We start from the raw sequence: 18,745 nt of genomic DNA, 5'->3' as shown, positions 1-18,745 counted from the left end.
CAAGTTTGCAGTTCTTCATGACACCAAAGTAAATTTCAGTCCTTTTCTGAATCATTTAAATCTGAATTTAAATGTAAGCGTAAGCGGCAAAAAATTGCTTAAGGAAGATTTAACTTTCATGTCCTTCCAGTTACCCGCTATAGAGTTTCAACTATATTAAACCGTTTGGGTTTATATACACCGATAAAACCATTTGGCAGCTATTTCTCCCCTAAGTCCTTAATCCATGGGGGAAAAAAAACAGAAATCTGCATAAAACGAAAATCTTTGGAGCTGGAGTTTTTCCAAGAGTGCTAACAAATCTTTATCGTTTCTTGTTTAAGTTAGGGGAGGGAGGGTGTTTCTGAGCACATCCTCCAAAAGTTGTGCTCTGAATCTTTATAAAATACTACATTAACAGTAATGCAACCAAACAAGAAGAGTGCTTCACTTAACGTTTTACTCTATCGGGCCTTTTGATTTTATAGAATTAGAGCTACTTCATTTTGAATATATTTGAGAATAAAGCTGCAATTATGCCATGTATCTCAACCCACGACCACAAGCAGCAGCCCTCTGCTTTGCTGATGCAGGCTTGCTAGCATTCTGTACACACATGGTCCAGTTCTGATTTTTACACTGCTGCTCGCTGTAATCTTTGGTAAGGCCTCGCATTTCTATAGCCCCCAGTAACCTCATCTATGAAAATACAGAGAACAGCCTACAGCCTGTAGGCAGGCTTTGAAACCTGCTTTGGAAATCTATGCTTCTATAAAATCTTAGAAGTACAAAAATGTATTGCCTATTAAAAAGTGAGTATGTTTGATTCTTGTCTGAGACAGGTTCCTCCTTTTCTTTCACAAAAAGTAATTCTTAATAGTAAATAAAAGCACTTTACCTGTTATCAAAGCACAAAAATGTTGTGCTTTATTTAACACAATTTGCAGGATTTTAGATTGGCACCGATTTTCTGAAGCACTCAAAAGCATTTTACTGCTTAGTCTCAGCAAATGCTTTCTTGCGTTTTGAATTTCAGATCACATGTCTGAAGAGAACACGTAAATGTTACACTTTCTGGATGTCGATGTTTTACACCCATTGCCCATAGTTTACAGCATACCCGAGAATGTTTCCAGCCCTCTATCAGCAAGCAGAGCTAGCTGGGATTCTTCAAGGTACCAGCTCCACACCTCTGCCTGGACACAGCCATCAGAAAATGGCTATTCCTTTAAATTCTGTTTAAGGAGAGATCCCTCCCCTCCCTTTTTCTGGTGAAGTTCCCTTCTTCTCTGAAGCAATTAATAAACAAAACACAGAATAAGGAATGCGCTCCAGAAGCCCTAAATATTACACTGTACTTAAATGAAGAATCAATCTTAATGCTGTTAGCATCACATACCAGCTTAAGAGCACGCTATCTCATTGACACAACTATCTGAAGAAAGGCTAATTCATACCAGATTATTCCATGTAATATCCTTTAATCCTGTAATGCATGATAGTTTTAAAACAAAGCTGTGTAGGGAAGTAGTAGAGTTCACTATTCTCCCTTAAAGCCTTTCATGCTTTTGGCGAGAGTTTACATGTAACTTGGAAAACAAGAGAACTTTTTCTGTTCGCGTGCATAGAGCTTTTACTCTGTGCATTTTCAAAGCAATCGGTACTAGTCTAACAGCAAGGTGGTTTCTGAAGGAATGAAACACCTCTTTATATTTGGCCGTATTCTCACACTATGGTTTATGCATGGGGTTTTTTAGGGGGCAGGGAGGGCAGGCTGTGTTTCAGAAGCAGTGCGCGTGTTAGCAAAACTGCAGGAACTTCAGTCTGAAGCTCCCTCTGCTTCACGTCTTTTCCCCAATAAACCCCCTCCTTCTAGCTCCGATTCTGTACCAGCTCTCTCAAGAGGCAGCTTATCTGAAGACTTATTTTCAAGTATGGGGAATTTTATAAAGAAGCAAATTTTTCTCAGGTGCTCATAATGGGCTTTAAGATGTTTTACATCTTCAGAGGAAATGAAGACGTGAGAAAACTCACAGTATGCTCTGTTTTAAAAAGGAAAATAATCTTCCAAGGTCTTGCTGAAGAACATACATCCATGTAAGAACATTTTCTGCATTCTGACAATGTCTTATCTACTTATTTTTTCATCCAAAAAATTAACCCAAATTTTGAGATCCTGTATCAGAAGAAAACAAGTCGAGTCAAAGCTGCAGAAGAGCCAGAACAAAACTCGACCGAAACCTGCCATGGGTTTTCCACCCATGCTAGTCAAGCTTCCTCACATCACAGCTCTGCACAAGATGCCCGTCACAAGAGCATACGGGGCCGTCACGGACTTACAGGGCGATCTGCTTCGTGGCTCTGGCAGGACGACAGCCGTTTTCAGCTATAGCCCTAAATGCTGCTTACGGACGGGCAACGCGCCTGGTTACAGTGAGGCACACCAGCAGCTTGACTGATCCCCTCTGCACCGCACACGTTAGGGCAGGGGCACAACCAGGTTGCAAAACCAAGAAGTATCCCGTTACGTTTTGCTATACAGAAAAAAGATTTGGAATGGTGAGCTTTTTAACTTTTTTAAAGCTTTTTTTATTCTTACAAACCCATTTTCATTGGCACTTTTTGCTTAATTTCAGGACTTGGGACACCAGTAGCAGTCAACCTCTAGGCTTGCAATGCAAGAGTGAAGACGACAGAAATCATTTCAAGTGTCCAGTGCTATAAAGTCCAACTGTGTGCACAACAAACCCCTTTCCCAGCAACATACAAATACTGAAAAATATGTAGCAAAATAAACCGAATAAATTATAAATACTTGAGAAATGTGGTGCAAAATGTAACATAAGGAGAGCTGAACTAAGGCACTTGTTTTCATTCATTGCTGAGGACACCCTCTCTGTATCGCATCGTCACTCCTCAGCGAGAAGGTCATCCAAATCAGTCACTGCTCCCCAAATCTGAAAATACAGAACTGGGTGTGAGACAGGCACCATATTTTATTTCACAGTGCATTACTCAAAGGTGTTACCAAAGTTCTCCTGATAAACCCAGCATCAGCAAATATTTTAACTCCTCCTTTGTCCCAGTTTTAGACTTGTCAATCGTGTGAAAAGAAGTCACCAGTCTATTTTAAGCAAAAACATTTTTGCAGAAGTCCCTGTTGGCTGCTATTAGCCAGACGGGATCTACACACAAGCCTGGGGAAGGCGGGGAGTGGTATCAACGTGTGCTGAATGACAAAAACCAGAGCAGCCCAGTCCAGCCCTGGATCCAGCCCCAAAACAGACTGGCTGTTGTTCAGAGCCGCCACAGGGACGGCAAAGGTGGGACGGGCACGCAAGCCTGTCATGAGTTTGACAGGTGCTCACAACAGTGAATCGTATTGTTACAGAGTCCATTGAACTAAAAAAATAATAAAAGACAAAGCACACCACTGCTGTTGCAGTACTATGTCTTTGAAATGGATGCGAGAACGGGAAAACAGGGATGGGATGGCAAGTTAAACCTGTAGCGAACACGCCACTAAGTTTTCACACAAGTTCTCCGTGCACCTCTGCCTAATCGGGTAAGTGAAGTCAAGCCCAAATCAAGACCTCAAAAATTCACTTCAAGAGGGGAAAAGCAAAGCCCACGCTACTCAGTCTCCTTGTTCTCTCCCCCCCAAAAAAAGGAAAACGATTCCACAAGCCACAGCAATGCGAGCCTACGCACATCCACGTTTCGCTGGCAAAACCGAAGCGCCCGCTCAAAAAACCACCAGATTCGGGTAGTCTGCGGGACGGGTGCCTCGGCGCGCTGGCTGTCGCCCTCCCGAGACGGGCCTGAGGGTGCGGGGCCGCGGCCGCCTCCCCCTGCCCGGCCGGGTCCTCGCAGCTCCCCTCGCCCGGCCGGCATCAGTAGCAGGGGGCGGCGGGGGGCGGCGGGCTGCCGGCGGCGGGGGGCGCGGGGCCGCCCCCGGGGAGCCGCAGCACCGCAGCGTGTAGTTGCGGCCGCCGTTGTTGTCCCAGTACTCGCCCTGCGGGCTGCGGTAGCGGATGGCGAAGTGGAGGGCCGAGCCCTCCCGCAGGCTCGGCGGGACGCACAGGGAGAAGCCGTAGCGCTCGGCCGGCGGGTCGCCGGCGGCCGGCGGCAGGGGGGCGGCCGGGACGTCCACGAAGGAGAGCCACTCGTTGAAGGTGTAGCGCACCGTCACCTCCTTGGGGCCGGGGCAGCCCAGCACTCGCACCGTGCCCCGCACGTCGGTGGGCGCCGGGGGCCGCCCCAGCCGCTCCAGGCAGACGCGCTGCCGCCGCAGCCGCTCGGCGCTGGGCTCCCCGCCGTCGGGGAAGTCGGGCACCAGGCGCAGGGCGGGCGGCGCGGGGTCCTCGCCGGGCGGCGGCGGGTCCCGCTCCTCGGCGGGCGGGGTCTGCAGGCGGGACAGCGCGGCGGGCGGCACTTGCGGCTCCTCGGCGTCGCTGAAGTGCTTGACGCTGGCCAGGCTCAGCCCCAGCGAGTCGGCGAACTGCACCCGCTTCTTGCACTTGCTGCAACAGTCTTCGCCCGCCGCCGCTTCTTCCTCCTCCTCTTCCTCCTCCTCAGCCCCCTCCTCCCGCCGCTCGCCGGGGCCGGGGGACGGCGGCCGCCCGCAGCGGCGCAGCTCCACCAGCACCAGCCGCTCCCCCGCCGCCACCCGCTTGGCGTCGCGGGGCACCGTCGGGGCCGCGCCGCGGAGCCGCCGCTCCTCCGCCGCCAGCTCCTGCCGCGGGCGTGCGGGGCTCGCCATGGCGGGGCGCCCCGCTGGGCCCGTCCCGGCCGTCCCTGTGGCGGCAGGCGGAGGGGCCGGCACCGCTTTATCCGGCGCCCCCGCCGCAGGCCCCGGGCGGGGGGCGCGCCCCCCCCCGCCAGGCCCGGAGCCTCCCCGCGGGGCTGGGGCGGCCGCGGCGCTGCGGGCGGGGGCGGGACCTCCCGGGACGGGCGATACGGAAACGGCAGCGGCCGCGACGGGCGGCCACGCACGTCCTCCCGCCCGCAGCCCGCCGCCGGGGGCCGCCGTTACCACGGCGCGGAGGAGGGAGCTGCGAGCAACGCTGTCAGCCGTTTTACGGGCCTGGGAGGAGAGAGGGGGAGAAACGACAGGCGCGCCCGCCGAGCCAGCCTGTGCCTGCGGGTGTCCGTGTCCCCCCCCCCGCTGCCGCCGCCGCTGCGCGCCCGCTCCGCCCCGCAGGGTCAGGCCGGGGGGAAACGCGGGGTCACGGGCTGCTGGAGCAGGCTTCATCATTATTCTCGTTAATTACTATCGTCATCGTCTTCATCATCATCATTATTTAGGCTACCACCCATCGGAGCTAGCCCGAAGAAAAAGCCCAGAGGGTCAGGATTAAGCAGGACGACGCCCAGCACCGCGCTGGCATCACCGAGGAGTTACAGCCGTGCTCTGGGGGCAAAGGCGGGGAGGCGGCGGGGGGGCTGAGCGGCGCCGCGGCACCGGGGCTGAGCCGCCGCCCTCCCCGCCTGCCCGGGCGTAAGTAGCGCCGGGTCCTGCCCGTGTGCCGTGCCCGTCACCACATGTCCGTCCTCGGCAGCTGAGAGTTTCAGAGACACCCCCCCCGGCTTCCATGTTTAAATTGGTTGCCACCCGTGCTGACTGCAGACAAAAGCTTCGAGACCTGAGCTCGAGGACAAAACCCCAAGGTAAAAGGAACACCAAAGGCATCAACTTTTTAAAGTTAATATTTTAAAGCTAATATTTTGTAAGCAAATCTTTTTAACCATTTTTTATCCACACTTGGTACCAGCAGTACGCTACTTGTAGAAAATCAAGTCCAAAGGCTCAGGAGGCACGCACACGTGCACACGCATCCTTTTTGAAGGTCAGAGTGTCTTCCAAGTTTCCAGTTAAAAACAAACAAAAAAAAAATCAAGGAGGAAAAACAAAATACAGGCTTTACCTTTTAAACAAATAAAGAGAAGTAGAATCCCCCTTAGTTTTATTTTGTGAGCATGATGTATAGTAAACAGCATCCTCATAACAAGATATTTTTATTAGTATGGTGAGATCCACATCAGAATTTTCCAAACTTAATTCTATACTTTGTGTGTGCCGCTGCTATTGTCTGGGGGTGATTTGCACGGATGATTGCAAAAATACTACATTATTAAACTTCCCTCCATTCTTTTTCTCATGGAAGAGACACTAAAAAGCATATGCAAATAACAGCATACTTTCTGAAGCGATACACTCCCACTATGGATTTATCAGGGGTTTTTTTTGGTTTTTTTGCATAGCTAGTTTTATTTTTAGCATCAGTCTGGTTGCCAAAAAGCAGCCTCCCAACGTGAGTGAATACAGTGCAGTTCAACTGAGTGTGCAGTCTGGGTCTCGCAGAGGAATGAATGTCAAAGCAGCAGAAACATCACTAAGCAGTTTCCTTAGCAGACACTGCTGTGAGGACGTTCTTACTACACCGTGACCGAAGAGTTGAACAGCAAACAGTTACTCAGAAGTGCCACATAATCCGACTCCTCTAGCTTCTGGTCTTGCACTTGACATTTGTTAGTCGTTCGGTTTAGAGCATTGTAAGAAGAGGAAGGAAGGGGACACGTTCTTGCTGGCACCAGCTGTGCTAGTGGAAAACATGACGAATACCCGTTTGCCGTCAGCTGCTCATCACGACCGCTCTGCTGCGAGCTGCCACGTTCGGCAGGCTGTTGGCTGAACCCTTCGTAGGAGCGCTCCTGTGCCTAGTCCGGTCCAAGTGAGCTGGTGTGCCACCGTTTAAGCTCTCTGAACTAACCAGCCTCAACTTAATGGTACTAAACCACAGAGCATGCCCCCGAGTTACTCGGCTGAGGTCTGCAATGCAGCGCAAGGAGGAGGAGCACGATGGTCTTCTTCCCGCACACAACTGCTGGCAGGGAAGGCACCGGCTTCACCCGCTTTCACCATCGCTGCCTGTAACAGAGCAGTGGACGACAATGTCGGGCCACTCTCCTGTTTGTTAGCGTTCACTGTGATGAAAACAGGTTGCAATGCAGGCGCTCTCTTACCTGAGCCTGGAAATGAGACCTCATGACCCACCTATCCAAGGCTTGTGGCACCTCAAATTACCAAGTTGGAAGGAAGAAAAATGAATAGATGACGTGTAGGTAATGGGGCTTAGTACTTGCCATATGTTCAAGATTCTTTAGATAAAATACAACGCTACTACTTTATGTTCTCGAAGTAATATCTATTTTATGGTGAGGAAAAACAGAAATGAAGAAACCAGCCCTTACTTCCTCATGTGGTGTTTATTCCACTAATGCATGCTTTCTCAGCTTGCCAAATCATTAACAAATGTTTTAAGCAGCAAAGGGAAAAAATGTGCCATTTGCTGATAAGGCAAAACCATTTGGACTACTAGAAATTACAGAGGAATGTGAAAGGTTCAAGCAAAATAAGGGACAGCAAAAAGAGAAACTTACTGTAAATATTGATAAAAGTTAAGTAATATTGTAGCAATTAATATACATTTCTTATATATTCCATAATTCTGGGAGACAGGCCTGCAAAAAGGACTACTGTTCACAGAAATTAAGCAAAAGCAGTTAAGGCAACAGGAATCCGTACTGCAGGAAAAGAATTAAAATCAGGCAATTAACGGCACACAAAGGGAAGTTGGATTTTTAGTGGTAATCGATTGCTACCATTCTGAAAGGGAGTAATTTAAAATCAGACAAACCTTCACAACAGATGTTCAACTATGCGACAAACTATGCCAGCGGATGTTAGTTAAGGAGGCATTTAGTGTTGTCTCTTAAGTATTTCAAAATGGATTCTCTTAAAAGAACGGGGCAACCAGGGTCTCAGGCTTTTAAGTACTATTTACCACATCTGTTATTAAAGAAAATATTGTGATAAAAGCGGAGGGATTTCCTAGTAAAAGAGAGACAGCAGATTCGCAGTCAGGAGGCTTTGACCAGTGGTTTAAGGTCATAAACTACACACAGGATCAACATAGCACCTCCTTCTTCCATTTCCCCCCTTCTTGTTTCCCAGCTGCCCACCTTGTCCCCACCCTGCATTCAACACACACATCTTGCAGGAGCATTTGCATCCTAAGATGGCTACTGAATGACATTAAAAAAAAACAAATGCGCAAATCACTGGTAAGCGATCCATGGTATTGCCTTCTCGATTCTGACTATGATTGCATGGGTATGTATTTCTCAGGACTCATTAGATCCGAGATTTTTGTTTGCTGCTTTGGTTTGGAGCTCTATTTGATGTGCAATTTAATACATTGGTCAAGCTGCTTGGATCAAGTCGTCTTCATTCGGACACAAAGCAAACATGGAAATACTTGTTCGCAGACACCAAAAGTCAAGTAACTGGAGGATTCGGTTGATTCAGCTCAACCACACAATTTAATCCAGAGGCCCATTCAAACACTGTCATTTCTTTTTATGTACTTTTAATGTTAGTTTCAACCTTCAAATCCAAAACTAGCATATTTTCCAGTTAGTCCAAGAGGAAAGTATTCCACTTATGGATGTACCTAGTTCAAATATGCCAAATCTCTCTAATTCCCCACTCAAGCCTTTTCTAAGAAAATCTCCTGTGACAATAGCTTATCAGAAAACATGAATGATTAATAACTACTAAGCAATGTTAAACAATTTACAGGGATTTAGAAATATGCAGGGATTATCACAGTTCATACACAAAATTAATAACAGGTTTTCTCAAATTCTACCAGCATTCGTTCTGAATGATCTTCTTGCTTCATTTTGAAAATCATGTGTATTGGGTTTGCGTGGCAAGGTTTTGGTAGCGGGGGGGGGCTACGGGGGGGGCTACAGGGGTGGCTTCTGTGAGAAGCTGCTAGAAGCTTCCGCTATGTCTGATAAAGTTAATGCCAGCGGGTTCCAAGACGGACCCGCTGCTGGCCAAGGCCGAGCCAATCGGCAACAGTGGTAGCGCCTCTGGGATAACATATTTAAGAAAGGGAAAAGAAGTTACAGGGGAGTTGCACTTGCAGCCAGAGAGAGTGGAGCGAGAAGATGTGAGAGAAGCAACTCCGCAGACACCAAGGTCAGTGAAGAAGGAGGGGGAGGAGGTGCTCCAGGCGCCGGAGCAGAGATTCCCCTGCAGCCCGTGGTGAAGACCATGGTGAGGCAGGCTGTCCCCCTGCAGCCCATGGAGGTCCACGGTGGAGCAGATATCCACCTGCAGCCCGTGGAGGACCCCACGCCAGAGCAGGTGGATGCCCGAAGGACGCTGTGACCCCGTGGGAAGCCTGCGCTGGAGCAGGCTCCTGGCAGAACCTGCGGAGCCGTGGCCCGTGGCCCCGTGGAGAGAGGAGCCCACGCTGAAGCAGGTTTGCTGGCAGGACTTGTGACCCCGCGGGGGACCCACGCTGGAGCAGTCTGTTCCTGAAGGACAAGACCCTGACCCACCTGTGGAAGGGACCCATGCTGGAGCAGTTCGTGAAGAACTGCAGCCCACGGGAAGGACTCACACTGGAGAAGTTCGTGAAGGACTGTCTGCCGTGGGAGGGACCCCACGCTGGAGCAGGGGAAGAGTGTGAGGAGTCCTCCCCCTGAGAAGGAAGGAGTGGCACAGACAACGTGTGATGAACTGACCACAACCCCCATTCCCCGTCCCCCTGCACCGCTCGGGGGGAGGAGGTAGAGAAAATAAGGAGTAAAGTTAAGCCTGGGAAGAAGGGAGGGGTGGGGGAAGGTGTTTTTAAGATTTGGTTTTATTTCTCATTATCCTGCTCTGATTTGACTAGCAATAAATTAAACTAATTTTTCCCCAAGTCGAGTCTGTTTTGCCTGTGACGGTAATTGGTGAGTGATCTCCCTGTCTTTATCTCGACCCACGAGCCTTTCATTTTATTTTCTCTCCCTCTGTCCAGTTGAGGAGGGGGAGTGATAGAGCAGCTTTGGTGGGCACCTGGCATCTAGCCAGGGTCAACCTGCCACACCATGTAGTTCTTCATCCCAATTTTAACAGTTGTGTTGCTTGTACAAAAATGGCAGGGTGGATATTAATAGCCGCCTCAATTATTTCTAAAAAAAAAATGCTCCCTATCTCGTGGGAAATTCTAGCTTCTCTGAATTTTTAATAAGAATAGGATTTCAGTTTACTATGTTTGTGAGGATGGTCAAACACTGAATGAAAGACTCAGTGGGTCTGTACAATCTGACTAGAAATTATTCAGAAGTTAGACCTAATTTTCTTCTTTATGCAGGAAAACCAAACAGGCATGCATTAGATCTGTAATGGAAGAAGTAGTGGAATGGAAACAAATAGTTGGAAGTAATTATTTTCGTTTCCAAATCTTAAATCCGAAGATTTAAACCTAATTTCTGCAGGATGCTCAGCAAGCAAATTCCTTTAGAGCTTGGAGTCTTTCAGACAATCACTTTCAGAGATACCTGCCATACATTTTGTCTTGCGTGTCAGCAGACTTGCACCTGACATTCCTTAAGGGAAGTAGAGATTACTTTAAATATACGAAAATTCAGTTTTCCTGAATTACATCAATGGCTGTGTTTCCCGTAATGATGTGGAATATCCTTTTTGATTACTAATACCGAGTATTTGGCAGTAAGGCAAGGAAGGTCCCTTCATTTGGGTGAAATGCTAAGCTCTTTGAAGTTGGAGCTTTGTAACTGATTTCAGTAGGTCTGAGATGCCTCTGTATCTGGTATAAAGTTGAGCTCATTCTTTGTGACAAGCAAGTATATAGTAATGACACAAAAGGATTAATCTTTTTTTTTTTTTTTATTTTCTGTTTTGCAGACATTGTATGGAAAAGGTTCCAAATGCTTTAACAAACACTAAATTCAGACTGGAGTTGGCATTAACTGTGACAACACCATGTTGCACAAGAACTTTCCATTCACTAAGATTTTAGAAGTGTTGCTTGGTTCTTGTGGCTCTTAGGGGTGTCAAGTTTTGGTTTAATACCTGTGATTTATAAGGTATTTATCTAAACTTTTTATATTCATCGGGTACGCTGAAAATATTAAGTCATTTGTCCGACTTTTAATCAGTAAATCATATTATGATAAAAAACCCTCCCATGTACAAGCTACCATCCTAATAGAGTTATTGTTGCATTTCAACAATTTAACCCAAATAGACAGTCTTTGAAAGGGCAAAGTTCAGATTATCAGTGAGAAAATAGTTTCAGCTTCCAAAATGTATTCACAGCATACGAGTTGAAAAGAGTTTTGCTGTATGGTTTTCGTTTGTTTTAATGTGGATCTCCACAAAGCTGCAGAACCACATCTCTTTCAAGGGTTTCTGATGAACGCTGGGATCCAGGTTCTTGCATATAAAACCTCTATGTTTATGTATACTTTTTATTTAGCAATCCAGGAAAAATATAATTTGTATCAAATTCTTGCCCTGCATTATGCCATTGTATTGCTTTGGACTTCAGTGAGAAAGAAGCTCCATCTTATCCAGAGTGGTCTGATATAAAGGGCATTCTACCCCTGAAACTGTTGCTGGGCTATTAAAATAATCTTTTTTTTTTTCTTGCCATCTGTCTTAAATTGCTGGATTTTGCTCCTGCCCTGCCACCTAGCAGACTGCCTCTGGAAAACAAAAAACAACGTCTCCTTAAAACTCTGTAAGGAAACTTATTCAGACAGACGTGTTTACCTCTTGAATAAGGACACTCCAAAATTCCAAAGGCTTGACATACCCTCCAAAATGAACTCCCAGAAAGTATATAAAACATAAATGACAAAAAACCACATCTCTAAGCCAGCTTTTTGAGTTTTTAGCACATGAATGTTAGATGTCCACAGCATCAGATTTTTTCCCCTTTTTCTCCCCCTCTAAGGCATTAGATTTTTGCCCATTGGAAATTAGACTTGAAAATGGAAAATGACATGAACTTGTACGCACATTAATTCTGTTTTGTATTTCTGGGTTTGTCTTTCTTTGTCACAAGGAGCAAGGCGTGTAGCTCACTCAAAATCAGTAGCGGCATGAACTCATTTAGACTGTCCTAAGACAACAGAATTGGATGGCTGGTCAGAAGGACCTTCATGATGTTGGCTGGTGAAGCCTCCGCTGGTCTTTAGAGTTGTGTTTGACGTGGCATAATGGAATGCTAACCTGACCTCATCAGCTCAGATACCTCCCTGTCTTTTGGGAAAATAGAGTTGTGCAATATAGTCTGTTCTAGTAACTCCTGGCAAATGCAGGCCAACCTTTCCAGTCCAGCAGTCACAACCGGGTAAGTTGTACATCAGTCTCATCTCTTTCACTTGAGTTAAAACACAGGAATAGGCTTTCCAAGTAATCTTGCTGTATAAACGCGATGTCAAAAATTGTTTGCTTGAATGTGTAGTTTTCCAAACCACTGAAAAAGGAATACATTTAACCCTGTCTCTTTGCAGTTCCCCAGGACTGCCTCAGTTACAGTTTGTTCTCAGTTGCTAAGCTGTGATAGTAGACAGCAAACCAGGTACCTGACAGAGTATATCCTGTAAGAGAGAGAATGTTTATCACAGTCATTTATATTGATTCTCATGACTGCTGAACATCGTAACTTCAGTTGATGTACATATATAGTAGCAACTAGGTATCTATAACACAATACAATACTGCTAAAAGCACAAAAGAAGACTTCAGGCTTGAATTTCAGTGAATAAAATAGATTATGTAGTGGTCTGAACAAAGAGAGATTTGCATTTCCAAAGAATGTTAATAGTTTTTACAGTAGGAAAAAACAGAGCGGAAATACATGCTGCTTTAATATTACTGTACCATTCTAACAAGGAAGCCTATACTTGAAAACTCACAAGTGCATGAACAAGAAACAGGGCTGCATGATACAGCCTAACCCTGCAAAAGCAAAGGACTGACTGGCACAATAGCCAGCATTAACAGTAGACAAATAAAAATCACTGAAATAGCCACATATGAATGCGGGCATGCTCAATCCTGCATCACCAGAAGTAAAAAAAGAGAGTTTTCTACTTCATTGACTATAAATACAGTTAAGTCCCACAGTCCCAGTGAATTCAGTCCCACAGTTTCAGCACCTTCAGTGGGAAAGGCAGAAAAGAAGCTCCATCTGGTGGTGTGGTTGATTGTAATTGCTTTTAAATTTCATTTAATTGCAAATGCATTCTTCTCCAGCAACCAAATGAAACAATGAAGTAACATGTAAAGGATCACCTGTCCTGCAAACTGAACCAGCACTGCCTGACACTTCGAAATCAGAAAACACTTTAAAATCAGGACCTTTTTCTATCTGAAACAAACCAGAGTTGACATCTTTCAATACAAGGCACACATGATCCTGCCAGGGTACTAATCTAGGACAGAAACAGATCATCAAACAAAAATGAAAGGGTGTGTTAGCACACTTCAGGAGGTAACCTGCTGCAGCCTGGGGTGGGGAGAAGAGAAGGCAGGAATCGTTGGTTAGAGGATGAAGGAGGAGGAGGCATGTGAATGTAAAGTCAAGGTTGCTGCTGAACCTGTCATATAAAAGTTTATGGAAAGTTTACAGAAGTCTTAAAAAAAACCTATTGCTGTGTCTCATAGTAAGGAAGCAAACCATTCTTCAGTTAGTTGTTTTTATAAGAAATTAACTTTCTTCAGTGACCAAATGGCAATTTTGTTGGAAAAGACACTATTTCCTGTCTTCAAAAAATCTTGAACTGTTCTAGCTGTAACAGATTTCCAACATCTTAGTATGAAAACCAAAGCAGATGCTTTAATCACGTTTTTATGTAATAAAATGACTAAATTTAGGAAGCTGCTTTCTTTTTCCCTGCCTCCACTATACTCTTATTGCCTGAGGTGTGAAAATGGCAGACGACTTGAATGCATTGACAAATGCAGTAGAGGAACCTGGATGCACAGAACAGCTTAGAAAAAATAAAGATCAGGCTGACCAACACCTGTACTGGATATTTGCAAAGAACTGCTGAACAAACTGCAGTGATCCTGATGGTCAAGTAAAATAATTTGACCTAAACCTACAAATAATTTTAGCAAGTATTTAATTGCAAATATATGTGTAGATGCAACATCTGAGTAATTTCAGCGGTCACTGCTTTGCAGGACTGGGAGATATGTTCCCCCAACCTGATGTTATAAAATGTTATAAGCATTGTAAAATATAATTACCTAAATGATACTAGGTTTAGCCACTGAAGTCTATGCCTAGTTTCATGTACAAACTCATGTCTGCTACTCCTCCTTGAAGAACCCATGGCAATTTCTCTCAAGACAGTATCCTAGCCGAAGTTTGTGCTAAACAACAGCAACCTTAAACACAGATATACATAAACCTCGTCCTGAAAACTCAGGTAAATAAAACATACTTTGTCTACTCTTTTGTAGTGCCCACATTTCAATGGGGATATATGCTGCATTTCATCAAATCAATGCATCGTTACTTTTTTCTAAAGAGTAGAATAGAGCTTAGTATTAATTACCCCCCAAAAATCCATGTTAAAAGAATGTTGAGAATACAGATTCAAGCACTGATATGCTAGAAATTGCCCGAAGTCACATTGCCTTTGTAACCTTAATGCAGCCTTTTTGAGTGTATCATTTAGGTTACAGCCTTTAATTATGCATTCTTAGGCCATTTTTCCCCCAGGACTGTCTCATTAAGCACACAAGATAGACAGCTACTCAATGGTGTTGTCATTGCTTTTCTCTACATTGCTCAATGTGTAGCTGTAGGCCTTATTTATTGAACAGTATGCCAGCCCTGCTCTGGAGATGTGATCGGATTTCCTCATGGGATCCTCCATAGTGCTCAGCACCACAGTATCTTCCAAGTGCTTCAGAAATAGTAGACTACTATGAGATGAAGTATTCCTGATTTTACTGTTAGAGAGCTGAGCTGCGGAGAGGTAAAGGTAAAAAGTGTCCACTTATTCTAAGTGCTCATTTTGGAAGTGTGCAACTTGACTTTTGGAGGTTGCCTATCAGTATAGAAGACTTTTCATGGATTCAGAGCATCACTCCTTTTGATTTCAGCTAGAGCTGTAAGTGCTCAATACCTCAGAAATCTGACTGCTTGGGTTCTCAGGGTAGAAAGTTAGCAACATGCAAGAGGTAACCAGGTTAGTTTAAGCAATTTGCATAGCATTGCTAGGTGCTTTATGTCAGGAGCAGCAATAAAATCTAGTCCCTTTAGGCTAGAAATCACTTGCCTCTGTGGCAGGACTGTCCTTTCCCTTCCTGCATTCTTTGCAATTCGAAGCAAATAAAGTCCAAGTCCTCCAGCCATGTAAGTAGTGTGTGATTGTGGCATTAAAGCCTTATCAAAGAATATTATCGTGATTCATATCATCATGAATTGGGATTGCAACCTTAATAAAGTTCTTTTAGGCTTTTTGTTCCCAGTACCAGCTTCGCACAATTCAGGGCAGTTCTATTTATGAGCCATCTGCAGATAATACATAGTTCACATTATCATACAGTAAGTATTTAAGAATAAGTTTAGCTAAATATGTTTCCTTTGCTGGTATCTGGACTACTAATCGGCTGTAACTCTGCTTCTGTCTCCATTTTCATATCCAACTAAAACAAGAAGACAAACCCCACGTCTCCTATTTCTTTTCACTCCTAAACTGATGAGACATTTAAAGGCTGCTACTTCCGTGATTCAGTACCTCATTTCTAATGCCTCTCTAATATGATAGACTGTAAATGCAACCTAATGATGCCAAAACTGAGTTGTTTATCTTTTTACTTGGTGAAGCAGAAGGACTCCACTCACTTCAGTCTGAAAATATTTCAAGAAGCTGCCACATTGTAAGGAGTTCAAAAACAATTCAGTTGAAAGAAGACACTTCGTTTTTGAAATAAAGATGTTCCTGAATAAGAAGTGGTGCCATTCACACCCTGCTCTGTCTCCCATCCAAACAATGGAAGTGCACGAGCACAATTAAAGTGAACAGAAAGTTTTTACTGCTCTACGTTATCCTGTTCGCAACAGCAGTAAGTAGGTCACTGTCCACTCATCACATTGGACTTGTTGCTTTATACCGTGAATAACTTCGCTGATGTTAAGGGAGTAATTCCAAACTTAAGCTGCTCTAAATGAGTGGAGGATATAACTCTGAATCTTTTAAGTAAATCATAGACTGTAGAGTCTCAATTACAAATTGATTTCTGGTAGCTAATGTTCCTCTCCCCTACATACCACTATTTCCTAATCATATAGCAGTCCTACCCAGATACTTTCCATCTGAGCATCTTACTTGCAGACCTAAGGATAACTCAACAAGATCAAGAGTAGCCAGGCCAATCTTAGGGAACCAAAATTTGGAGCCCTTAGTTATCTTATGGGGTGATTTATTAATTGGGCTGGAGTCACGAAGAGGAGCAGTTTAACAACCAAGGGGGAAGAATGAACTAATGAACTGAGCAAGTGTTTAAGAGCAATGGATTCATTTTCATTCTGAATATTGAATGGATTCAGTGATTAAATTAAGTTAAATTACCCCAAAGGCCTATTTCAAAAGTCATTTTCTCTCCTTCCCAGTTTTCCTTTTTTACCCATTGTCCTGAAGATTGCACTTAATTTCACTTAATTTTATATGCTGTTTTCTACTTATCCCCCCAAGTGAAGAAAAAATGGCTTTTCTTACCCCTTCCACAAGAAGGATGCATCCATTCCCCAGCAGAAGTCACTTCCTTCTCACTCCAAGAACAAAAGGTTTATCTTGGCCAAATGCAGAGCGCTTTACTTTCAAATTCGAAGATTAATGACTCTATGTAAAATTCTATGTCTCTTTGCTGCCATATGTTCAGGGGGTGTCTTATCATTATGGTTTACGACCGAATCCATGTAGTCATCATTTCTTGATTCATATTACAGAACAGGAAGACCCATAAAGTATTGGCACTGAACTGCAACAAGATGCAAGTCGCTTTCTTTGTTTTTCACATTTAAGTGCAGTGGATAAAAGCAGCGAGATGGTGACCTTTCAATATGTTCTGCAGAGAACTCTAATCCTCCAGGCAACGAGTGAAGTCTAAAAGCTTATTTGAGATGCTGATCCAATTTTTGCTGTTTGCTTGATTGAATGGATGGTGCAGTTCCTTGTCTGGATTTTTCATCTAAAACAAAATTCCAGGCATGTACAAAGGCTTGCCTGTTCCCTAACACGTTAGGCCAGAAGCAGCAGCAGCAACTTTGGCAAGAAGTTAATCTGAACGCAAACTGCTAGCAGGCAAAATATAAGGACACAAGCTCTAAAGATAAAATTAATTTTCCTTCCCATCATGGCAATTAGCAACTGGTTTGCTGTGAACGGGCTGTGTATCAAATGATGCAGAAGCTCCTTGGACCTCAGGTAAAGAGCTGACCTGTAGTGGCAGAGCTTTTATTCCATTTTTTCCGAAAAATAATGGAGGAAATTTCACATTTTCCCCAGCTCTTTGGATAAAAATGCATTTATAGGAAACACAATTGTTTTAAACTCACCAAAATTTAAATTTAAACCAAAATGCACAGATTGCTTGTCTTTCAAAGTGGCATTTTTAATATTTCATTCAAAATATGGACTTAAAACAAGAAACAGAAAGACCTTAAAGTCATTCTGCAAAAAAATAGAAGGAAAAAAAAAAAACCAGTAAATGAGACTGAGTGTATGAACATCCTAGGGAAGAACGAGAGAAAAAGGAAAGCAGACTAGAATGGTCTGCTCACGTAACATCTTACTGTGCACTCCTTCTTAGAAAGGTGCTCAGGAGACTTCCAGTCTTATAAATCGTGGGGACCAGAGCAAAAAGATGATGTCACGTCTGTAGTTATGGGCTTCAACTCATACATATATATACACACATGTATGTTTAAACTCTTACATACGCTTCTGTGTTCTCATCTACTCATGTGTTTATGATCATATATATGTGTGTATTTATACTAATTTGACAGTTACCCTTCACATAGTCTTTTTAATACTTCCTGAACAAAACTTGCTTCCGTTGATCCTCTGATCCAGTTTAGTATTAGCTGCTGTCAAGCACAGTTGGAGAGTGGGGGCAGGGATAATATTTTTAGTGATATAAATACCTTGCAGATTTTTACATGAAGGTAGCCAGCCTCCTGTTCCTTACCCCTCTCTTCAAGGGCTCCATGAAACTCATTCCTCACACTGGAGCTTCCAGGTGACTCGAGAGAAATGGTTCAAAACCTGTTAATATAATATGCACAATTAACAGGTGTTTATGGTATTCCTTTAACATTAATGTCAAAAATTTTGCAAAGAATTTATATATAAAACTTAAAAATGGGAACCTAAATTTAAAAGTCTAACTTCACACTGAAGTCTCAGTGTGAGAATGCTTTCCGAATGACACAGGGATACACACACTGACTTCGGTGCAGCTTGTGAAAATACCGTGCTTTGGCGCCAAAATGCCAATGTACGAATAATGCTTGGGCATTACAGCAGTAGTCTACAAAATAGTCCAAGCACTAAGAATATATCTGAACTGGAATGATAAGGACAGCCTGCTAATAGAGAATAACATTTTTAAAAGTTTTTAAGCGAAACTGATTTGAAACTTTAAGTCATATCGTTGATAGTGATTTATAATATGGCAGGCTATTAAAGTCTATGTCCACAACTGCAAATATAATAAAATACACATTTCTGAACAACTCGGTATGTAAATATTCTTAATCCTAATAATAGGAATTAAGTGAAATGGGAAAAAGAGGATTTACTCCAAAATAAGTGTATTGAAACAGGGGCTTATGTGCAAAAAATCATTCTTAACTAGGTTTTCCAG

General features: G+C 44.1%; 1 protein-coding gene across 1 annotated transcript; it reads right to left on the bottom strand.

Moving 5' to 3' along the window:
* Positions 1-3,830: 3,830 nt before the first annotated feature.
* On the bottom strand, positions 3,831-4,741 carry PPP1R3G (protein phosphatase 1 regulatory subunit 3G). The gene is given in 2 exon segments (XM_050891362.1): positions 3,831-3,940; positions 3,943-4,741. Coding segments are annotated over 2 exon segments (867 nt in total). The 3' UTR covers positions 3,831-3,872.
* Between the last annotated feature and the right edge of the window lie 14,004 nt (positions 4,742-18,745).

This window comes from Gymnogyps californianus, chromosome 2 (assembly GCF_018139145.2).
Source record: "Gymnogyps californianus isolate 813 chromosome 2, ASM1813914v2, whole genome shotgun sequence".
Lineage (NCBI taxonomy): Eukaryota > Metazoa > Chordata > Aves > Accipitriformes > Cathartidae > Gymnogyps > Gymnogyps californianus.
The sequence above is the reverse complement of the archived record's forward strand: the minus strand, read 5'-3'. Positions and strand labels throughout refer to the sequence as shown.